Source organism: Poecilia latipinna, unplaced genomic scaffold (assembly GCF_001443285.1).
Source record: "Poecilia latipinna isolate Pla-1442-1.1 unplaced genomic scaffold, P_latipinna-1.0 Scaffold3716, whole genome shotgun sequence".
Taxonomy (NCBI): Eukaryota; Metazoa; Chordata; class Actinopteri; order Cyprinodontiformes; family Poeciliidae; genus Poecilia; species Poecilia latipinna.
The window spans coordinates 6,227-25,285 of NW_015116332.1; the positions used below are offsets into that span (position 1 = coordinate 6,227).

The window sequence follows — 19,059 nt, forward strand, 5'->3', positions numbered from 1 at the left end:
TAAATGAATTAAAAGGATATTAATCTGTGCAACAGACGGTGATCAGTTATTGTGCATGTCAAGAAGCTGCCGCTAGATGGCAGCAGATTTCAGTTATGTAGTTTACCTTGGCTGGTCTGATAAAGCACATTCCCAAACTTTCCAGGCGGTGACAAACAAGATGAGAAATTTCAAAAGGTTGCAAAACTGCGAACACAAACAGGCCTGATTTTAGAAACGGAGACATTCTACATTTTTTTGACAGTAGGAGAATATTAAATCTGCACTAATATTTGACCCACAATTAGTTGTCTACTAACATCTACTTTTTGCAAGTTTTAAATTTCAAACTTAAATGTGGGAGCTTGTGAAAGATAAACTTATAGTAGTTAGTTAATTTTGTCATATCTCCAAGAGTTGAATAAATGCCTTTTGTTATAGTTCTTGTAATTTGAAATTAGATACTATAACTTGAAAATATGATATAAATATAAATATTTAATAACATAGTAATATAGTAATATAAATAGCAGCATTACAATTAAAGCAACAAGAATGATGTAATTGTTATCTTAAAAAAACAATGTTTAAACACCTTGTCTCTTGCTGTTAAATCAACTTGAACTTTTCTGTAGCTTTGAAATACCTCTGTTAGATTAAAAACATTTTGGTTTCCCTCATCCTAGATGCAAAGAACTACTTTAGTTTGTTGTTTTGTATTCCTTACTTACTTTCCTTCATAAATTCAGAACAGAATTTAAAATTCTCTTTCTCACATTTGAAGCCCTTAATAACCAAACTCCATCATAAATCAGAGATCAGATTGGTCCAGATGTTCCTATCAGAATCCTGCAGGTTTACTGGTGGTTCTGCCTGGTTCTGCCTCTCATGCCTCATTCTAAGGGTTTTCCTGACTTTTATCTGTATTTATGATTCAATGCCTGGCACTGCTGGATTCACTTGAGGTTCCATATATAAAAAAATAAAACGTAAACTGGACATTGTCTTTTGCTTCTCAGAAAAGTGAACTCAACACACACACACACACACACACACACACACACACACACACACACACAAACATGTCATCTAACTTCTTCACAACGCTGGTGAAGGTGGCACCAAAACAGAAACTAGCTGCCAAAGGAAACATCCAACTGTTAGCCAACAATCTCTATGAGGAGACCTGAAAAATCACTGTGGTTTATCATCTGTTTGTTGAAATGCCAGCGGTTAACCTTCAGGGAATCCTCTCATGAGTTGCATGACGTTATTTGAACGTCACAAAGGCAGGGCTTTTGTCAGTGCTGTCAGTGAATCAATTACTAAAAAAGGCTATTAATAACTAAAATGCTATAAATAAATTCACAGGAGGAAGTGCCAATGAAAAGTGACATTTTAGACAGTTGAACTAACCATTTCTGTTGACAATGGTTTTGACATGGTAATAGCTTATTAATGTGTCATCAACTTCATAAAAATGCTGCGGCGACAAATGGAATAGAGTACGTGCAGAAAAATAAATACAAAAGAGAATGTTTTCCACTGCCGATTGTAAAGTAGAAAGAAAAAGCTCCTCCTGACAAATTAAGATGACAGGTTTCAAAGGTCAAAGTTTGATCAGCTTAGTCAGGACTCTCCAGAAGAAGAGCATTATTTAGTGTCTGTGAAAAGGTAATATGACAAAAAGTAAAAAGATGAATAGTTAGCCTTTAATTCAAGAAAGTTGTTACTTAAACATAGTGGCAGAGATATAATGAAGTCACACAACATCTCCATGTACTATTAGAAAGCAATAAATGCACTAATTATACAAATGCAGACTTTTTAGATGATCAATTTAATACAAATTTTAAAAATAATGTATTATTTGCTGATTTGCTATAGTCTATCCGTTTAACTGTGATACAAATAGAAGAGGTATGAGTACTTTTGCATTGCACTATATACAGCAGCATCAGTTCATGCACAACCAAAAATTATTAAATAATCTTTATCCATTTTACATGATCATTACTCTACATTTTGTATTTGTATATATTGAATCACATTTGTTTAATTGTTCAGCTGACTTATATCCATAAAATGCAATTTAATTGAACTCTGTAGATCTTGCTTTGTGTGTCTCATTTTTATCAGATTTTTATTTCATGAACCTTGACAAATATTATCTATCAGAGGCTAGAACCAGATAGCGTTTGTTATAACAAAGACTCCCAAATTTTGCACAGAATGTTTTTCATCGTAATTGCCTTTATAACATGTTAACTAAATAAAGTATGTATGTGTTAAGTTTTTTTATTCCGGAGCAAAAATCCAAAATCCCATAAACGTCTGTCGTTTATGGGATTTTGGATTTAGTTTAGATTTAGTTTCGTGGTTTGTTTACATCTTTCCCCCAATCAGCACAATATTTATGCGCAAGCGTATTGTCCTTGGCACTATTTTTTTTAATTCAAACGTTCAAACTGTCCAATCAGTGAAGAGGAGGAGAACACTCGCGGTAGTTTCAAATACGGATGCGCGAGCTCAGTTGTTATGGACACAGTTTAACGTCTGACTATTCTGCGCTTCTGAAACTAAACTCTTAAAAGTTTTAGTAAAGTGGAAATAAGGAAGTTAACATTTGTAAATATGGAAGAGAGTGAGTCGGCACCGTTGCTTTCCAGAAAAGGTTGGCAGGTTTAATTTGTAAAAACGTCTAATTTATGCATCTGTTTCGGCTTGTTTTGGCTAGTAGATAGCTAGTGAACGTTAGCTGAAATAACTGACACGTTACCTTATTGTTTTCTTCTTTGTGTTTGTTTGGATTCACTCAAAGTCTGAAACGATGGTTCTTTTTAGATGTGAGTTTGTTCCATACTAATACTGAAATAAACAAGTTAGTACAATGCTAAACGAACTAACCAGTAACAAAGTCTACAGTGAATTAGCAGTTCACTGTTAGCTTCTATGTGAGCATTGAGTAAAGGACTATTTCACTGTTTTTGATTAAGTCCACTTTAAAAACAATTGAAGTTGGTCCTGTTTTAAAAACGGCATTATGAATCATCAAATTTGACCTGGATTATTTTATGCGTCATAAATATTCATAAAATATTTTTATATGTTTTTGTGACCCTAATCTGTTTGTGGAAACGCATAACAAAGACAGCTACACTGCAGGGTTTGCATTTATTCCACATCAGAACCCACCTACTATTTTTAATGGATATGTGATTTATTGATCATGTTTATCAGTCTCATGTTTATCATGTTTGTACAATATGTTATGATGTCTGTATAATATAATTGCCTGTCTTATACTGTCAGAAAAACTTATTTTCCTCTCTTGTAGGTTCAAGCTGCTATTCCTATTTTCAGTAACTTTTTGATTATGTTTTTCTTCACATATTCTGTTCTTATCCTAATTTTCTGACCTATAACTTCATCAAGTTTATCATTTGTGGACCAAGTTGCTTTAATTTCTTTGTATGTATGGATTGCTTCAGCTGTTACCAATATTTGTTATTAATTATATTGGAAAGTTTACATTAGAAATATAACTGATGATGGTTTTAAAACTTATTTTACCCACAGCATCTCTAACAATTAAAGTCTAAAAAGACTACTTCAGATAAATGTCATAATTGTCGAATAAATTCATTAATTAAATCTCTTCGTAGTCTGAAAATTTTGAGGAATGTGCCAAATTTTGAGAACATTTTTTTCACTTGAGGAGCATTCATTCCCTCAAATGTCCCAGAGATTTGTGGAAGTAATGCTCCATGCAGAGATCCAACCCTTTAACACAGTTTAAAGTTATTCAGGTAGGAGGAGCTGTGACAAACATAAGCTCGTTAAGTGATGAGATTTTAAGCCCAAATTATTTTAAGGCTATCAGTAAACATCCATTTTCAAAGTAAAGTTTGGAGCTGTATTGTTTTAAAATAACCAGACTTTTGCCTTTGCGTCACAGAGTTGCGGAAACAGAAGCTGATGGAATACTTGGCAGCAAAAGGAAAGCCGAAACCTCCAAACGTCCTGTAAGTGTAAAAGTTGGAATGCCAAAAATGTTGCAGTGAGTTGTAATGCCAGAGGCCCTTTAATTGCTGTTTTTCTCTTCAGGCAATCCCTTCCCAGGGATTCTCGCAATCAAATGTCTGCCAAAACCTCTCTGAAGGTAAGGTGTGTTCTTGCGTAAGTGCTATAATTAACTCAAGGGTATTAGCAAACAGGAAAAATTTTTAATTTACTTTCCCTCAGAATGGAGTGTCAATAAACTCAAGCATTCTGAAGTTTTCATTTAAACTAGGACTGCACAATAATATGACACCAACATATATAATCATCACATTATCAGTGTGCAATATTCATATTGCAAAAGAGTGTTGGGAATGCAATAATTGTTGGATAGTATGTTGATCATGCCGCCCGAACAACAATAATAACTATCAAATATAGATAACAAATATACTTGTAACATTCACAAAAACAGGTAAAATTAGTGTATTGTATTGCCTTTTTTCCACAATTAAAATGTTTCTGCTAATTGTAGTGACTTGTGGTTTAGACATTTATTACTTTAAATGTGTTGTTCAGGTTAGTAAACCTGAATAAAGTGCTGTTTCCAGTGTTTCAGGAATCCCTGATCATTCATGGTACTTCATTAGAAATGTGTATGTTTACTGTTACTGTTCTTGTTTTTTCTGGTTAATTAATGTGTCATCACCAACAAAGCCATTGCAGAGATCAACTGGATGGTGTACGTGCTGAAAAATAAGTTATTAAGTTATTTATTTTTCACAGGTTGCTATGGGAAAAGAAAACAAAGCTCCACCCGACAGGATGAGGTGGCACGATTCAAAAGATAAAACGTTGGTGCCTCAGCGCAGTCAGGATCCTCCCAAAAGAAGAGCACTCGTTGTCTCTGACAAAGTAAATGTGACAAATGGAAAACAAACTGCCATTTGCTCATCATCCAGCAGCGTGTCAGCACAGATAAAAGTTTATCAAAATCCCCTGCTCAGGAAAACATACACCGTACTGTCTTCCAAATCCAGTTTCACCCCAGCTGCAACTCAGAAAAATCAGCCTAACACGGGGAGTCGAAACCTGAGCAAGGTGCAGTTAAATGGATGTTGTACACATGCAGCAAAGTCAGAACCCAAATCAAGCATAACCTCAAGTCGGGCCACGTTATGCCCACTGGAAATGGTGAGCAGTCGGATTAGTACTGGCCCGCTCGTTAAGACTAAAACGGGGCTTGTACCTGCAGTGATCCAGCCGAGGAATCCAAAATCAAACACATCACATCCACCTGGCTCAAAGCGTCAGACGTTCACTTCCTCCACTGCTAAAAATCCAAAGAGCAAAGGGCAATCCAGCAGAATGTCATCGGCCTCTGCTTCTCAGAGGCCGGCTCTGGTGATTCCTACAAATTCAAGAGTTGGGAGTAAAGCCGAAGCTCAGAATAAACCTAAACCTAAACCGCTTCCTGTTACACAAACACAACCAACTGGAAGGAGCCAGTTATGGACTGGACTTCGCTCAGCTGAGCCTTCCAAATGCAAAACTGTCAAACCAGAGCAGAGCGTGTTAACCAGTAAAAGAGCAGGGCAGTCTGCTCACACATCTAAAACTCAAGTAAAGAAAAACACTCAGTCTGTAAAAGCTGATGCCCCAGCATCCTCAAGGCCATCAGTCAAACGCAGCTCGACAGCCGTCAAGACAGATGAGAGAGTTTGGTCTAAAGATGGAAGGGAAACGAAGACGAACAGAGAGACACAAAACATACAGAAAACATCTAGAAATATTCCTTCAGTGCATGTGGCTACAAAATGTACAGCTGCTGCGCGGGGGTACCGAACCGCACCGCAGCCTTCCAGGTCCATCAGCCTGCTGGGCCGGGCCGCAGCCACCAAGACGCCAAAGGTCACGGTTAAAACTGCTCCACAGACTGAAATAAAGAAACTGACTGCTGCGCAGGAGGAGAGGATGTAAGCCAAATGTAGCACTCCTTCTATTTGTTTGAAAAAAGGTTAAAATGTGGAGTTAAATATTTAGCTAGGAATTGTTTTACATTTGGTTGTCAGGAGGAAACTCCAAGAATGGCGAGAATCGAAGGGGATTTCCTACAAACGTCCTCCGATGCCAGTGAAAGCGCCGGCCACACGCACTGTGTCGGTTCCTCAGCCCTTCTGGGCTTCCATGGAGCTGGAGGACGAAGCCCACTCTGTCGTCTGTGCCGTGGACCGCTCCCTGGAGGACTGCATCAAGTTGCTCGCCGAGGTAAACAGAGGGAACTGGTGGGCATCTTTTTGTTCATTTTTTATTTATTTATTTTTATTTTAGGTAGACTCTAAGGCTGAAGTGATTTATCCTGAGTCATTTATTGAAATAATTTACTTTTTCGGCAATCTGTTAATCGTTAACTGGAGGGTTTAGACTCAAAGGCCATTTGCTGAAAGAACAACATATTCAGAGCTGTAATAAAAGCAAACCTGTACAAAAAATATTTACATTTTGCATTTAAGATAAAAAAAAAACCTTGTGAATAAATTTTACCCAGAGTTCATCAAGTGGCAGTTACATCTGGTTCAAATTCTGTTTATTTGAAATTAAGCACCTTTTGTTATCCAATCATTAATAAAGCAATAATCAACAGATCGGGCATATTGATAAGTCCAATAAAAAGGGCTGAGCTTTTCACATGTTGATGTCTAAATATATATTTTTTAACTGTAAATGCATCGTTTGCTACAAATGATCAAATGTTCTCTAAAGGAATACACATTTTAGGTAATTAAATTGAATTATATATTTGCATTTGCTAATGCATTTTCAATATTGTATAAGAATGACTCAAGTGGCTAAATGAAAAATCTGTAGAAAGTGAATTTTTAATCCAATGATTCAATTAACCATCAGAATAATCAATAACTAAAACAAACCTTCACTGCAGCTCTTGTTGTTTTTCCCATAAGCAGCTGTAATTTCATCATAAGTCATGTGATAAACACCAATAATAAGAATAATCTAGCGAGGATAGACATCATTTAAAGGAAGCAAAGTAATGAATATCACTTTTTAATGTGTAGAGGCCTGGAATTGGTTTGTTCAAATTAATTTAACAGAAGAAAAATGGAAGAAAACCTGACCTACAGTTTAGCTTCAATGTCTGGTCCATGTGGTCAGGGCTGCCCTGCTGACCGGGTGGAGGACGTCCTCTCACGGCTGCCGGTGGTGGCTCAGAAGTTCGCCAAGTACTGGATCTGTCGAGCCCGGCTGATGGAGCAAGAGGGAAACTTGGACGTGCTGCCCATGTTTGAAGAGGCTGTTCGAGTTGTGTTGGAGGTGAGCAGCATATTTCACTCTCACTGGAAGAAAACAGTAATGTTTGGATAGGTAATTGTGACTGGAGCACATTATCATCTGACCGGCTATAGATGTTTTCCATCGTCAGTGGCATCAATTTATTTTGAGCTTGGATGCTTTATCCGCAGTTACATTCAATTACTGCAACGTTTCCCTACCATTATCCACTGTTTTCTGGATAAACCATCCATTTTCTGGTCAGTCTCTGATATTTAGATGCCTGATTAATTTGGTTTATACCTATTTGCTTCTGTAGTAATTATAGCAAAAAAGTTACAAAATTTGCAACAGTAAGCTGACTATTGTTAAACGCAGCCCTCAGATGCTTGTGGTGGTAGAAAGGATCAGTGAATAAGAGCCGTTTCGCGTGCAAGTATTGACATGAAACTTTGCTCATGTCTGCGGTGTAACGAAACCCACAAGGCAAGAGACGATGTTGAATTCACAAGAACACAGGATTTCGATATTACTCTAAAATAAACTTAATAGATTAAATTTGTCTTGCAAAAAGTCCTTCATTCTGCTTTTTTTTAAATTTGTCACAAACAAAATAACTGTTTTGTTTTCAGACTTTAGGATAGTGCTTCAACTCTCCATGGTCTGCACGGCAACATTTACAATTTCCTAGTTTCTATCCACGGTAGGGGAGTCAAACTCCAGTCCTCTGCTGTCCTGTAGTTTTTAGATGTGCCACAGGTACAAAAGACTGGAACGCAACGGCTTCATTACCTCCTCCTTGTGTAGATCAGCTCTCCAGAGCCTTAATGACCTAATTATTCTATTCAGGTGGTGCAGCAGAGCCACATCTAAAAGTTGCAGTGCAGCGGCCCTCAGGACTGGAGTTTGACAGCATGTAATATGAAACACATTAATATGTTCAAATTCACAATCGTTACAAAGCAGTTTTTAATGGTTTAAGGCTCACCATCGATCTAATCGCTTGTGTTAAGGAAATAACTAAGTCTGACCTAAGGTGAAACACTGAGTCAATCAAGAATGAATCAAAATGCATTTTGATTATTATTTTATTAAGAAATTAAGCAAAAAATATAGCAATGACTCCTCTGGCTCGTCCAGGGACGTGAAGACAAGATTAAAGTACATCGCTTTTAATATCCACCAGCCCTCTTACAAAGAGGTGAGAAAAAGGGAGAATCCCACCAGTTTCAGTTACTTCACACCTGCAGACTGTGGATGGGTCAAACCCAGTTCAGAAATACCCTTTATTATGAATTTCCAGTGAGCTGCCTCCAACATGAAGGGTGCTTTAAAGCTAAAATTGATGGCTTGATTGACTGAAATAAAACAAAGTTTGACATAACACTTGTTTGTGTTTTGCCTTTTTGTTTCTCCGTTTCCTCAGCCAGTGGATGAACTGCGGACTGTGGTTTTTGACATTCTGAAGAAGAAAGACGAAATCCAAGGTAATGGCGTTTCCATGGATACAACAGCTGGGCTGGTTGCATATATAAAAAGAATAATGTGTGAAAAGACTTCACATCCCGACAGCTCACAGCAGCACGAGAAAATAACCGAAAAAATCTACAACATTTCAAAATTATATCATTTGGGGCTTTCCATGTTAATCACGCTAAGGGAACGCTAAGAAATTACGCTTTGAAATTTAAAGAATAAAGTCATAACATTAGGAGATTAAAGTCGGAATAATGAGACTAAACTTCTAATATACTGTAATGAGAATAAAGTCATGATATTAGAATAAAATCATAATATGGCGAGAATAAAGTTGTAAAGATATGAGAATAAAATCATAATATAAAAAGTTGTAATATTGAGACTTTATTCTTGAAATGATGACTTTATTCTCATTAAGATTTAATTCTAATCATTTTATGATTTCTCGTATTATTACGACTTTATTCTCAAAATATAATGACTTCATTCTTGCATTATTTCAACTTTATTTTCATAATATTACACCTTTATCCCAGTGTGAGTTTATTCTCGTAATAGTATGACTTTATTCTATTTTATTTTTTCATAGTGTGGCTCTAACACGCTGTAGGCAACGGGTGATGAGTCACTGTGGAAGTGAAGTAACAGGTCCAGATACATTCCAGCAAAAACAGCAACAGTCCAAATGATGAACGAACCGGTGCGCCATGTAGCTCCTACCCGTCAGCAGGGTGCAGACAGCTGTCTGAACACACAGCGACCAAATTAATTTTGGTCTTTTATTGTTGGCTTTAGATGCATTCAGTTCTGCAATGTTTTATAAGCAAGTTCACATCATTTTACAGGTTTGTCACACAAATAAGTAGAGTTGCGTTCAGCAGTAATGATGGCAAAACGGAGAAAAAACATGCTAACTTTTGCCTAGCATTTCAGCAAACTGTTCAGCTTGAAACATTGAGTAGAAGGAAAACATGAGTTTATGAGACAGCACTGGCTTTATGTATCAAGTAAAATTAATCTTTTAAAAACAAATATAAAGCATTGCTCTTTTTTTCAGGCAACTTGCTGCCTTCTTGCTGCTAAGCAGCTTGTAACTGCGCCGCTGTGAAGCCTAACTCTGAGTCAGAGTAGCATTTCAAAGGTGACCTGAAGAAAAACCTTTCAGACAAACTGTCACAAAAAAACAGATACCAGCCTGTAGCTACAACCCAACACTAATGCAACAAAAGCAGTACTGTCATTTAACTGCATTTAAAAGTTGCTGAGCTGGTGGTGATTTTATAAATTTTAATCTAGCATCAGACCAGGACTCCACATCACCGGTCACTATTGGTGACAAAAACTTCTCGATTGAAGCGTCTCTGATTGTTTTGTTTTCGTGAGTTGCCTTCACCTCAATGTTTTCTCCTTTTTTCGGTAACACTTTATTTGGAGGGGTGTGCATAAGACTGACATGACACTGTCATAAATATAACATAGCACCTGTCATGAACATGAAGGAGTCTTTATGAATGTTGTCATGACGTGTCATTCGGTAAATAATGACACTTTTAATGCAAAGTTGCTCTAAACGTTTCATTCAAAGTCCATTAAAAATGCCAATTTTGCATTAAAAGTGTCATTATTTACCGAATGACACTTCATGACAATTGTCATAAAGACCCCTTCATGTTCATGATAGATGATATGTTATGTTCATGACAGTGTCATGTCAGTCTTATGCACACCCCTCCAAATAAAGTGTTACCCTTTTTTCTTCCTCAAGAAAATGAAAAACGGGACGATGGCTCTCCAACCACGGAGGCGTCTCCAGACCGTGGCAACGACCCGCTGATGACTCCTAAACCTGTCAGAGTTCTCATCACAGGAGAGAGAGGAGGCTCATCCGTGGTCAAGTACAAGATCACTGCGACTCCCGGGTGTGTTCACATTTAATCATAATCAGTAATTCTTTGCTTATTTGTGGATAATGACTTTTTTTTAAAAATACAAATATTTAACACAATATCACGCCATGCTGGTTCTGGCAATATGTATTCGGATCGAATACATATTGCATCCAGTTCGAATGCAAAGCTGGTGGTCTGCAAAACCAAGCGTCAGCACTGGCTGCAGCTTCAAACTGAAGTTCAACATGACGTAAGATGTCAGACTCTGCTTTGAAGAGAGACTCCCAAGCAGATGAAGTGTTTACTTCCCCTGCATGCGCTTCAGAACTGCGGTGTGCTGTAGATCCAGTTCAGCCACTGGCATTCTTCCACAGATTGATAGTCAGGTCCTGGATCTCCACCCCACACACTCAGTCTGTGGTCTCACAGGTGGCCTCCATGACAGTTCTTCACTGTGGAGCCTGTGTGCACTGGCTTCTGCTACATGTTGGGCTTTAGATTTACTTTTAGTCATGGAAAAAAATCAGCATGGAAATGCCTTTTTCCCCAGACTTTTGATAAATGCAGTAGTCTTTGATTGGTTTATATTAAACTGACACATTTCACTATTTTTTTTTTACTTCAGACAGTTGAACCCAAAGTTTAACTTCAAATTGAGCCAGAACCATGGTGATTAAACTGTCTAAATTACACTAAAAGACATTTTCAAAAGTTCAGCTTTGACACGCTACTGTCACTGTGCTGGAACTGAAACCAATCAAACCAAAGTATGAGGAAACCATAGAGTTGTGTAGAAAGTTGGTCGAGCAGAGAAAGGAAGGCAGACTGTTTTTGTTGTAATAAATATGTATTTAACCAGTAAAATGTCATAAATTATTTCAGTTATTAATTGTTTTTCCTCCCTTAGGGGCCCAGCAAGTCAGCAGAAGGAACCGGTCAGGGTCAAAGGGCAGGAGGTCCGATTCTTCACCCCGGTTCGACGGTCTGTGCGAATCGAGAGATCGTGTTTCCGATACCCGCCGTCGCTCCAGGACCACGACGTCTGTGTGAATTCGTACAGTGATCTGATCTCGGAGGAGGGCAGAGAAACCAGTGAAGAAGAATCGAGCTGGTCTGGTAGCAACACACCCATGTACATTTACAGACAGAACGAGGCACTTGAAGACAAAGTTTCCGTCAAACTCGTCCTTAACGACAGTTTTTAAATTCATCAACTTACACCTTTATCGTTTTTAAAATAACAGACAGACAAAGGTCTGTCGCACTCTGTTACTGCCCAAATGTTCATATTCGCAGATGCAAATGATTTTTGTGATTTTAAACTCAGAACTTGGCACTTGAACCAGTAATCATTTATTAAATCTATCTGTACAGAAGGGAAACTTTGATATTAGGTCATGAATCTTGTTTTATTTGCTCTGCAAAAAAAAAGATATAAAAGTGTAAAAATAAAATCCTTATTTCTTTTTTTTAATCACTGTCTTTTTACTAGAATTTGTTTTACACACAAAAAAGAACCTGTTGTTAGAGAGGAATCAAACTCAGACAAGGATGAATAATCATTCAATAATCATTATGACTAAACACATCATCAGTATCAATAGTTATTGTGTCCAATAAAATGCTCAGTAATGTCACTGAACCCCGGTCCAGAACCTCACGGCTGAGCAAGGTCGGTGTCATGACCTCTCTCACTCGTTGGTTACCTAGCAACAACAGGCCAAGTAACTTGTGCAGGCCTGCATGTTTTGCCATGTGGCTCATAACTGCTTAACCTGTTGGTCTCAGGTTGTCATTCACAATGACAGGGTGTCAAACTCCAGTCCTCTGCTGTCCTGCAGTGTTTAGATGTGCCACAGGTAAAAAACAGTGGAATGAAATAGCTTAATTACCTCCTCCCTGTGTAGATCGATTCTCCTGAGCCTTGCTAATGACCTAATTATTCTTTTCAGGTGTGGTGCAGCAGAGGCACATCTAAAAGTTGCAGGACAGCGGCCCTTGAGGACTGGAGTTTGACACCTCTGTCACGAGAGGACCCAAATTTGGGTCCTCTCGTGAATGACAGGTTAAAAATAAACCGTTGAGTGAAATGAGAAAATGAGCAGGAAAGGCTACATCACCATTTGGTAATAGTTCAAATATTTAAAACAAGAAAACAAATCAATAATTATTTATGGACTTATATTTATTTTATTTTATTATTTTTATTTCTAAGTAAAACATCTTGCCACTTGTTAGCTGTTTATTCACAAGAGCAGTTTTAGCCGGTTCTGACCCAGCCCGAACCATCCAGGTTCCTCCCCATCTGGGGTGGTTCCAGCCGCGCCAACCCAGGTTTTGTGCGGAAGCGATTTTTGATTGACGGTAGACTGCATTGATTTACGCCGCTGCAGACTCCTGGCAGCAACATGGACCGGCGGACATGCTGTCTGCGGCCAGAGCTGCTCGGTGTGGAGCAGCAGAACCATGAGCGGCGCCAGAAGTTCGTCAACCTTCGCAGCAGAATAAGCGGTATTTCGCAGCTGTGAAAGCAGAACGGCTCGAAGAACGGAGCGCAGTGAAGAAGAGAGAAACGCTGCCGCTCTGGTCAACCTTCTGGTTAAAGTTTTGCAGAACTACAGCACATTGCTTTAGTTTGACCTTGTGAACATATTCTTTGTTTGGGCTTTTCTTTTAAATAAAGTTCATGTTTGGATATTTGTGTACATTTTTACTGTATTAACTAAATCCAAATGTTTGTATGTGTTTAAAGAAATAAAAATTAAATGCTACATATAGATGAATATGTGTTAAAGTAAACGGCTAATCTGAACTGTTTTCATTATGACCTTCCATAGGATAAATAAAATATCTGAGTTTATTTGGATCAGTCATGATGACACCAAGATGGAGGATTTTTTTTTTCTTATACTAACTATTTGTCATTATTAGGTGTAATAATGTTTTATGTTTTGTGTTGCAATATATAAAACAAGATGAGACACAATGTTCATGGGACGAGATGAATCTGAGATGAAAGTGAACTACAAGAGGGCATTCTGGGTAAATATAACTGAAACAAACACGTGTCTAGAGCTAGTGGCAGAAATGGTAAGCAAGGTTTTTCTGTCGTTTCCTTCAGTGGTTCTTGCTGCAGCGCCCCCACAGGAGAGGAGGGGAACAGGTTGGCTTGGTTTGATACAGTGCAGCAGCTAAAGGTGACAAATGTTGCAAAAAAAAAAAAAATCACACTATCAATTCTTTGTAAAAAATAATAGACTAAGCTCAGTGTTAACCCTTTAAGTTGTCCTTTTTTTAGCAATATTCTTTAACGGGACAACAGAACCGATGGTTTCCGTGTCTGTTGGATTGTCAAGCTGGAGCCAACATCTGCGCTGATAAGTGTGAAGTGAAACCAGACCATTACACAATCGTTTGAACACACCTGAGTTAAGGTATGACCTGTATGCAGTAGTGATTCATCAGCCTGATTTGACTATTGCCGGTTTATCATTTGATCTCATTAAATGTAGGTTGACTTCTGGATTGCATCATTGGAGATGGAAGAACCACAGTCTTAATCTGTTTTATTTGGCATTTCTCAGGTTTATTTAAAAAAAAATCAAAAGAAATTGAACAATGACAGGAGAAAAACTTATTTGTTGAATCTAATCTCAGGAGCTTTCTTCCTCTTTGATCCAGGACCGGATGAACCAGTTACCCTGCTCTGCTCCTTCTAATCAACGTTTCTGCTCAAACGGCGGTAGAGCAGGAGTTTATTTTAAAACAAGACCAAAATGATTGTGATTATTGTTGTGATTATCTTTGTCGTGATGATCACAACAAAGATTATCACAACAATCTTTGTTGTGATAAGAATTTTCCAAATGTTTCATTTTATGAGGAAAATAATTACAAAACAATTTGCAATAGAAGGAATTGTTTAGGTCTGTTTTTGTTGCATCTCTTCAGATGTGGCCGAGGGGTTAAAATGTTGGTGGATGACAACTTCTTTCAAAATTTTTGAAAATATCTGCGCACTTTAAAATTTGAAGCACGTCTTTTTTTAATTTTTTTAATGTATGCTATGTTGTGGGCGTACTTCTGTATGTACAGCTCTGGAAATAATGAAGAGACCACTGCACTGAAAACCACTGAAAACCTGATTATGCCACAAAATATTGATTTCTGAACTCTTCCTGAGTTAAAACAGTATTGTTTCTAAATGAATAGGAACTTGTCTTCTCCGTATTATTTGAGGTCTGAAAGCTCTGCATCTTTTCCATTATTTTGAACATTTCTCATTTTCTGCAAATAAATATAAAATGTTTGCTTGGAATTTCAGAGACATGTCAGTAGTTCATAGAATAAAAGAACAATGTTCATTTTTCTCAATCATATACCTACAAAGAGGAAAATCAGAGAAACCGATCACTTTAAGTGGTCTCTTAGTTTTTTCCACAGCTGTCTGAATAAATAAATGATCATCCTGTTGTTCACTATGCAATCACAAATGAAAGTCTTCAACTTAAGGAAGTAAATATACACTCTGAATAAACTTTGTACCTTAGACAACTGGATTTTTACATGCTTATGAAAACTTGAATTTGTTCACGGTTTGGATATTCAGAAATAAAAATCTGCTTCACTTTTACCAGTTTTTCAGAGTTGATCTTTCAAATTTACTTAGAAAAACTTTTAAAGTTGTTGTAATTTGTGCGAGAAACGCCCTAAAACAACAACTGGCCCGACAACGTGCCGTTAATTTTGACGTCGTTGATTCGTCCCTGTGCTGGAACCGAACCAAGAGCCAAAACACTTAAATAGCTCCACTGTGAGACACAACCTTCACTTCTTCATTGCAACACACACAGATCACCTTCTCCAAAAGGCAGCCACTTCTCTGCTTCACATAATGTCTCGAGAGATGGTGAGTATCACAGCATGTCAGATTTTGACACATGTACTCTTTTTACTATGACAGTCTCTCATGTGGTGGTGTGGAGCAATATTGGAGGAGATAAGGATCAGAAAAGTAGTTTTCCGCAGCTTGTGTATGCAAAATGTTTTATAGTTTCTGCTACTGCCAGATTCCCAACAGGTTCTTTGTATTTGTCTTCTCAGTCCTAAAACTGCTAGGGATCGTTTAGAGAAAAAAAAAACACAGATACTTACTCTAAAATTGCAAAGCAATTCCTAAAACATAAACAACTAAAATTTGGTCATAATGTTACCCACTAATGAGACTCCAAATTATTTAGTCAAAAGAAAAGGAAAAAAGGACTCGAAAATAATGAGGACAAATCTAAAATTTAAAGAGAAAAGAGTTTTCCAATTACTTTAGGTAGCTGATATTTAAACAAGAACAATTAAATAGTTTTTTTTCTCATTTAATGTACATAGTGCTAAAACTAATGACGTATTATCTTAACAAACAAGCTCCTATTAGAAAACCTGAAGAAGAACCACCATCAATACATAAATATAGTATTTTTATAATGTAAACCAGAAGTTTACATACACTGACTAAAACATTAAAGATGTAGTGATTCTAACTGAGCTAAAACAAAAGACGTTTGGCCTGATTTCACTTCATGCAGAGAGATGACTAAAGTACATGTCTTTATCTGGTGTATGTAAACTTCTGGTTTCAACTGTAATAAAGTCTGACTCCTTGTAACATAGAAACAATCTGACTAAATATATTTGCATTTTTCAGTGTACTTTGTTTTGTTTTTTTTTTACTTCTACCATGTATTGTTTATAATGTTCGACTCACGAGAAGGTTTTAAAATGCAAATTCGATCTGTTGGTAATTCTGGTCCAGACTGACCGACCTGTGCTTAGTGAACATTACTTATTGTATCTATTTTTCACATTTTAGCACAAGTCTACGAAGGTTCACCTTACGGTGGACGGAAAGTATGTTCAAGCCCGAAAATCAAAGGAATCAAAGGTTGAGCTGTTCTTGGTTGATGAGCAAGGAGCTGCAGGTAGGAAAATCCCTCAAAAATAACGAGTTATGTTTTAGTGAAGCTGAACAGTTAGAGCTGCATGTTTGAGTGATATACACCTGCGACATGTCTACAGAAATATTTCAGTAATGTTTCTACAAATGTAATTATTATCTCTGACATCAAAGGTGCCTGAAAATGCAGAACAAGCTATCAATCTGGGCAATGCCCCTGAAAAGCCAGGGCAAATTGTTCAAAATGAGTCTGATTGTTGGAAAATGCACTGGATGGAGGAATCAACACTGACATCTGACTTTTTTGTTTTGTTTTTAGACGGCGTGGAATGTTGCATTCATGGACAAAGCACTGACGGCTTGACTAAGAAATATGTGGCTTTCAACTTCAAACATGACTCAAAACATTATTCGCTAAATATAGTAGAAGGAACCCTGACGGTAAGCATCCACTAATATAAAATTACAATAATTACAGAATAATTTGTTGACTTTTCAGTCTATTAACATTAAAAATGAAAATATTATGGCGTCCTTTATCAGAGCCAGTATGAACTGTTTTTTGAAAACCTTTTCCAACAGCAGAACCGATTCTTATTAATGAGTGATTTTAATTACGTTTTACTAACAGATTAAAACAGTACCAAAGCACATTTAGCTAAGCTGTTTACTCACCTGTAGATAAATTGTTGCTTCATGTAAGAATTGCTCTTCCCTCTGATGACTCAACGTTGAATTTCCAGCAGTCGTTCCATGAAATAATTAACCTACCCGTCCACGGGTTCACTGTAACATCTGACAGATAAGCTTACATCCCTTTAAGTTTTGGTTTATTTAGGCTGATTTGACTCATCTGATCAAATCCCTGGTGAACTTCAGTTCACCTTATTCACAGCAGGAAGCCGTCAGAACAGAAAACTGATCGCAGACGTAAACCTCTTCAGGGACGTCATTCTCCTGGGCCAAGAGACAATAGATTAAAAAAATGTTTGAAACTCAGTTTTTAAATGTGTCTTTCTGTTCTCACAGTTGGTGGAATCAGCACGACCAGTTAATGGTATGTGTTCGTCTGTGCATGACTGGTTGGAGATGGAAGACATCAAAGCCGGTGAAGGCCATCAGTTGAGGTCAACTGCAGGACTAATTGGTAGTTGCAAGTCCAAGCTCTGTGTACAAGAGCAGAAACCTGTGACATTCAAACAGGTATGAAAAGATCTAAATTGAGAAATGTTGTAGTTCAGGAATATTTAGTTTTTTTTTTCCATTAATAAACAGTTTAGTGGTTTATGTGGAGAACATATGAGCAGTCAGTTTTCAGTTTCTTGGCTCTTACCTCTTGTTGTGTGTTTTGCTCTGCAGGTACCTAAGAGCTAAGCCTTCCACCATTTTCCTGAAGAGTTTCCGGCTTCATGTAGTTTCTTCCTCTGAAACCAACCGAACCTCATCCACAGTGTGGGATGATGTTCTTTGAGTCTTTATTCTGTCAGGGTCGGTTCTGTAGTATGAAATGGGTTTGGTCTGGGCAGCTGTGTATACTTGTGATGCAGATTAGTGGTTTTATTTATTGTAAACTGTTTTTAGGAGAGATGTAGTTTGAAATGTAAATAAATATATAAACATACTAAGGTTCACAAATTTCTGACATTTACAGATGCATGAAAAATTTTTCTTATGTCTTGGATGCAGAAAATTAAAGCTTTTTGCAATGAAAGCGACTTCAAGATATACATGTAAAAATGATGTAATAAAACACTTTATGCATAACCTTTGTCTTTACATGAGTGATTTAAGATGTAAATGTAAACATTCTATAATAAAACAATGATATTTGCAAAAATAATGCCTGCCAATTTTTAAGTTTTTTATTTAAAGAGTTGGAACATTTTGATGGTTATTTAAAATATATTTTCATTATAGTTTGTAGTTAATGGCAAATCAAATATGAAGTACAGAAAACTTTGATTTCGGCCATCTTAAGATTTTTTTTTTTGTGCGTCGTTAGCAAAGGTACCCATCTTCCAGTACCAACATAAAAAGTTTGGGTCATGAATACATTATGACCCCAAGAGCCTTGCTATGTGCTCTTTATAGTTAAGAGCATAAATAAGTTCACATTTCTAACCTTTTACTTTTTTGAATCAGAAAAAAGGCCGCAACAGGTGGGCTACGGAGCAAAGGAAGAAAATCACATTTAGACAAACAAGTACTTCTCCAGAAATATTTTTGGGACAGATCAGAGAGGGGTTCAGTTATTTACCATCGTAAAAAGATGTTTGGAGAAGTCAAGGCTTTCCACCAGGTGGCTGGAAGAGGAAGTCTTGTGAATTTTTATATACATGAAAGTTTAAACTGATTATCTGATCGTTTTTTCTGGAAGAAAGTTGTTTGATCAACATAAATCCAGAGAGAATGCAAGAATGCACAGGGAGAGCTTTCACTTGCATCATCTGAAAATTCAGCTTCCGGCTGGAA

The 19,059-nt window shown here is 37.2% G+C and overlaps 1 protein-coding gene and 1 long non-coding RNA gene across 2 annotated transcripts; both read left to right on the top strand.

The window, feature by feature from the left end:
• Positions 1-2,456: 2,456 nt before the first annotated feature.
• On the top strand, positions 2,457-12,068 carry ckap2l (cytoskeleton associated protein 2-like). Its single transcript, XM_015024574.1, has 9 exons — positions 2,457-2,653; positions 3,938-4,004; positions 4,087-4,141; positions 4,768-5,957; positions 6,054-6,249; positions 7,156-7,314; positions 8,699-8,759; positions 10,517-10,670; positions 11,548-12,068. Exons 1-9 carry the CDS (start codon positions 2,614-2,616, stop codon positions 11,843-11,845), a joined length of 2,220 nt encoding a protein of 739 aa, XP_014880060.1. The 5' UTR covers positions 2,457-2,613; the 3' UTR covers positions 11,846-12,068.
• A 5,411-nt stretch (positions 12,069-17,479) lies between these two features.
• LOC106941524 (uncharacterized) lies at positions 17,480-18,347 on the top strand. The gene is made up of 2 exons (XR_001423389.1): positions 17,480-17,790; positions 17,947-18,347. It is a non-coding gene; the product is annotated as an uncharacterized LOC106941524 (long non-coding RNA).
• Positions 18,348-19,059: the final 712 nt, after the last annotated feature.

Coding starts and splice junctions, on each gene's coding strand:
- ckap2l (XM_015024574.1), top strand. CDS start 2,614: ATGGAAGAGAGTGAGTCGGCACCGTTGCTTTCCAGAAAAG. Junction 4,005..4,086: donor CCGAAACCTCCAAACGTCCT/GTAAGTGTAAAA, acceptor TTTTCTCTTCAG/GCAATCCCTTCCCAGGGATT. Junction 5,958..6,053: donor GCTGCGCAGGAGGAGAGGAT/GTAAGCCAAATG, acceptor TTTGGTTGTCAG/GAGGAAACTCCAAGAATGGC.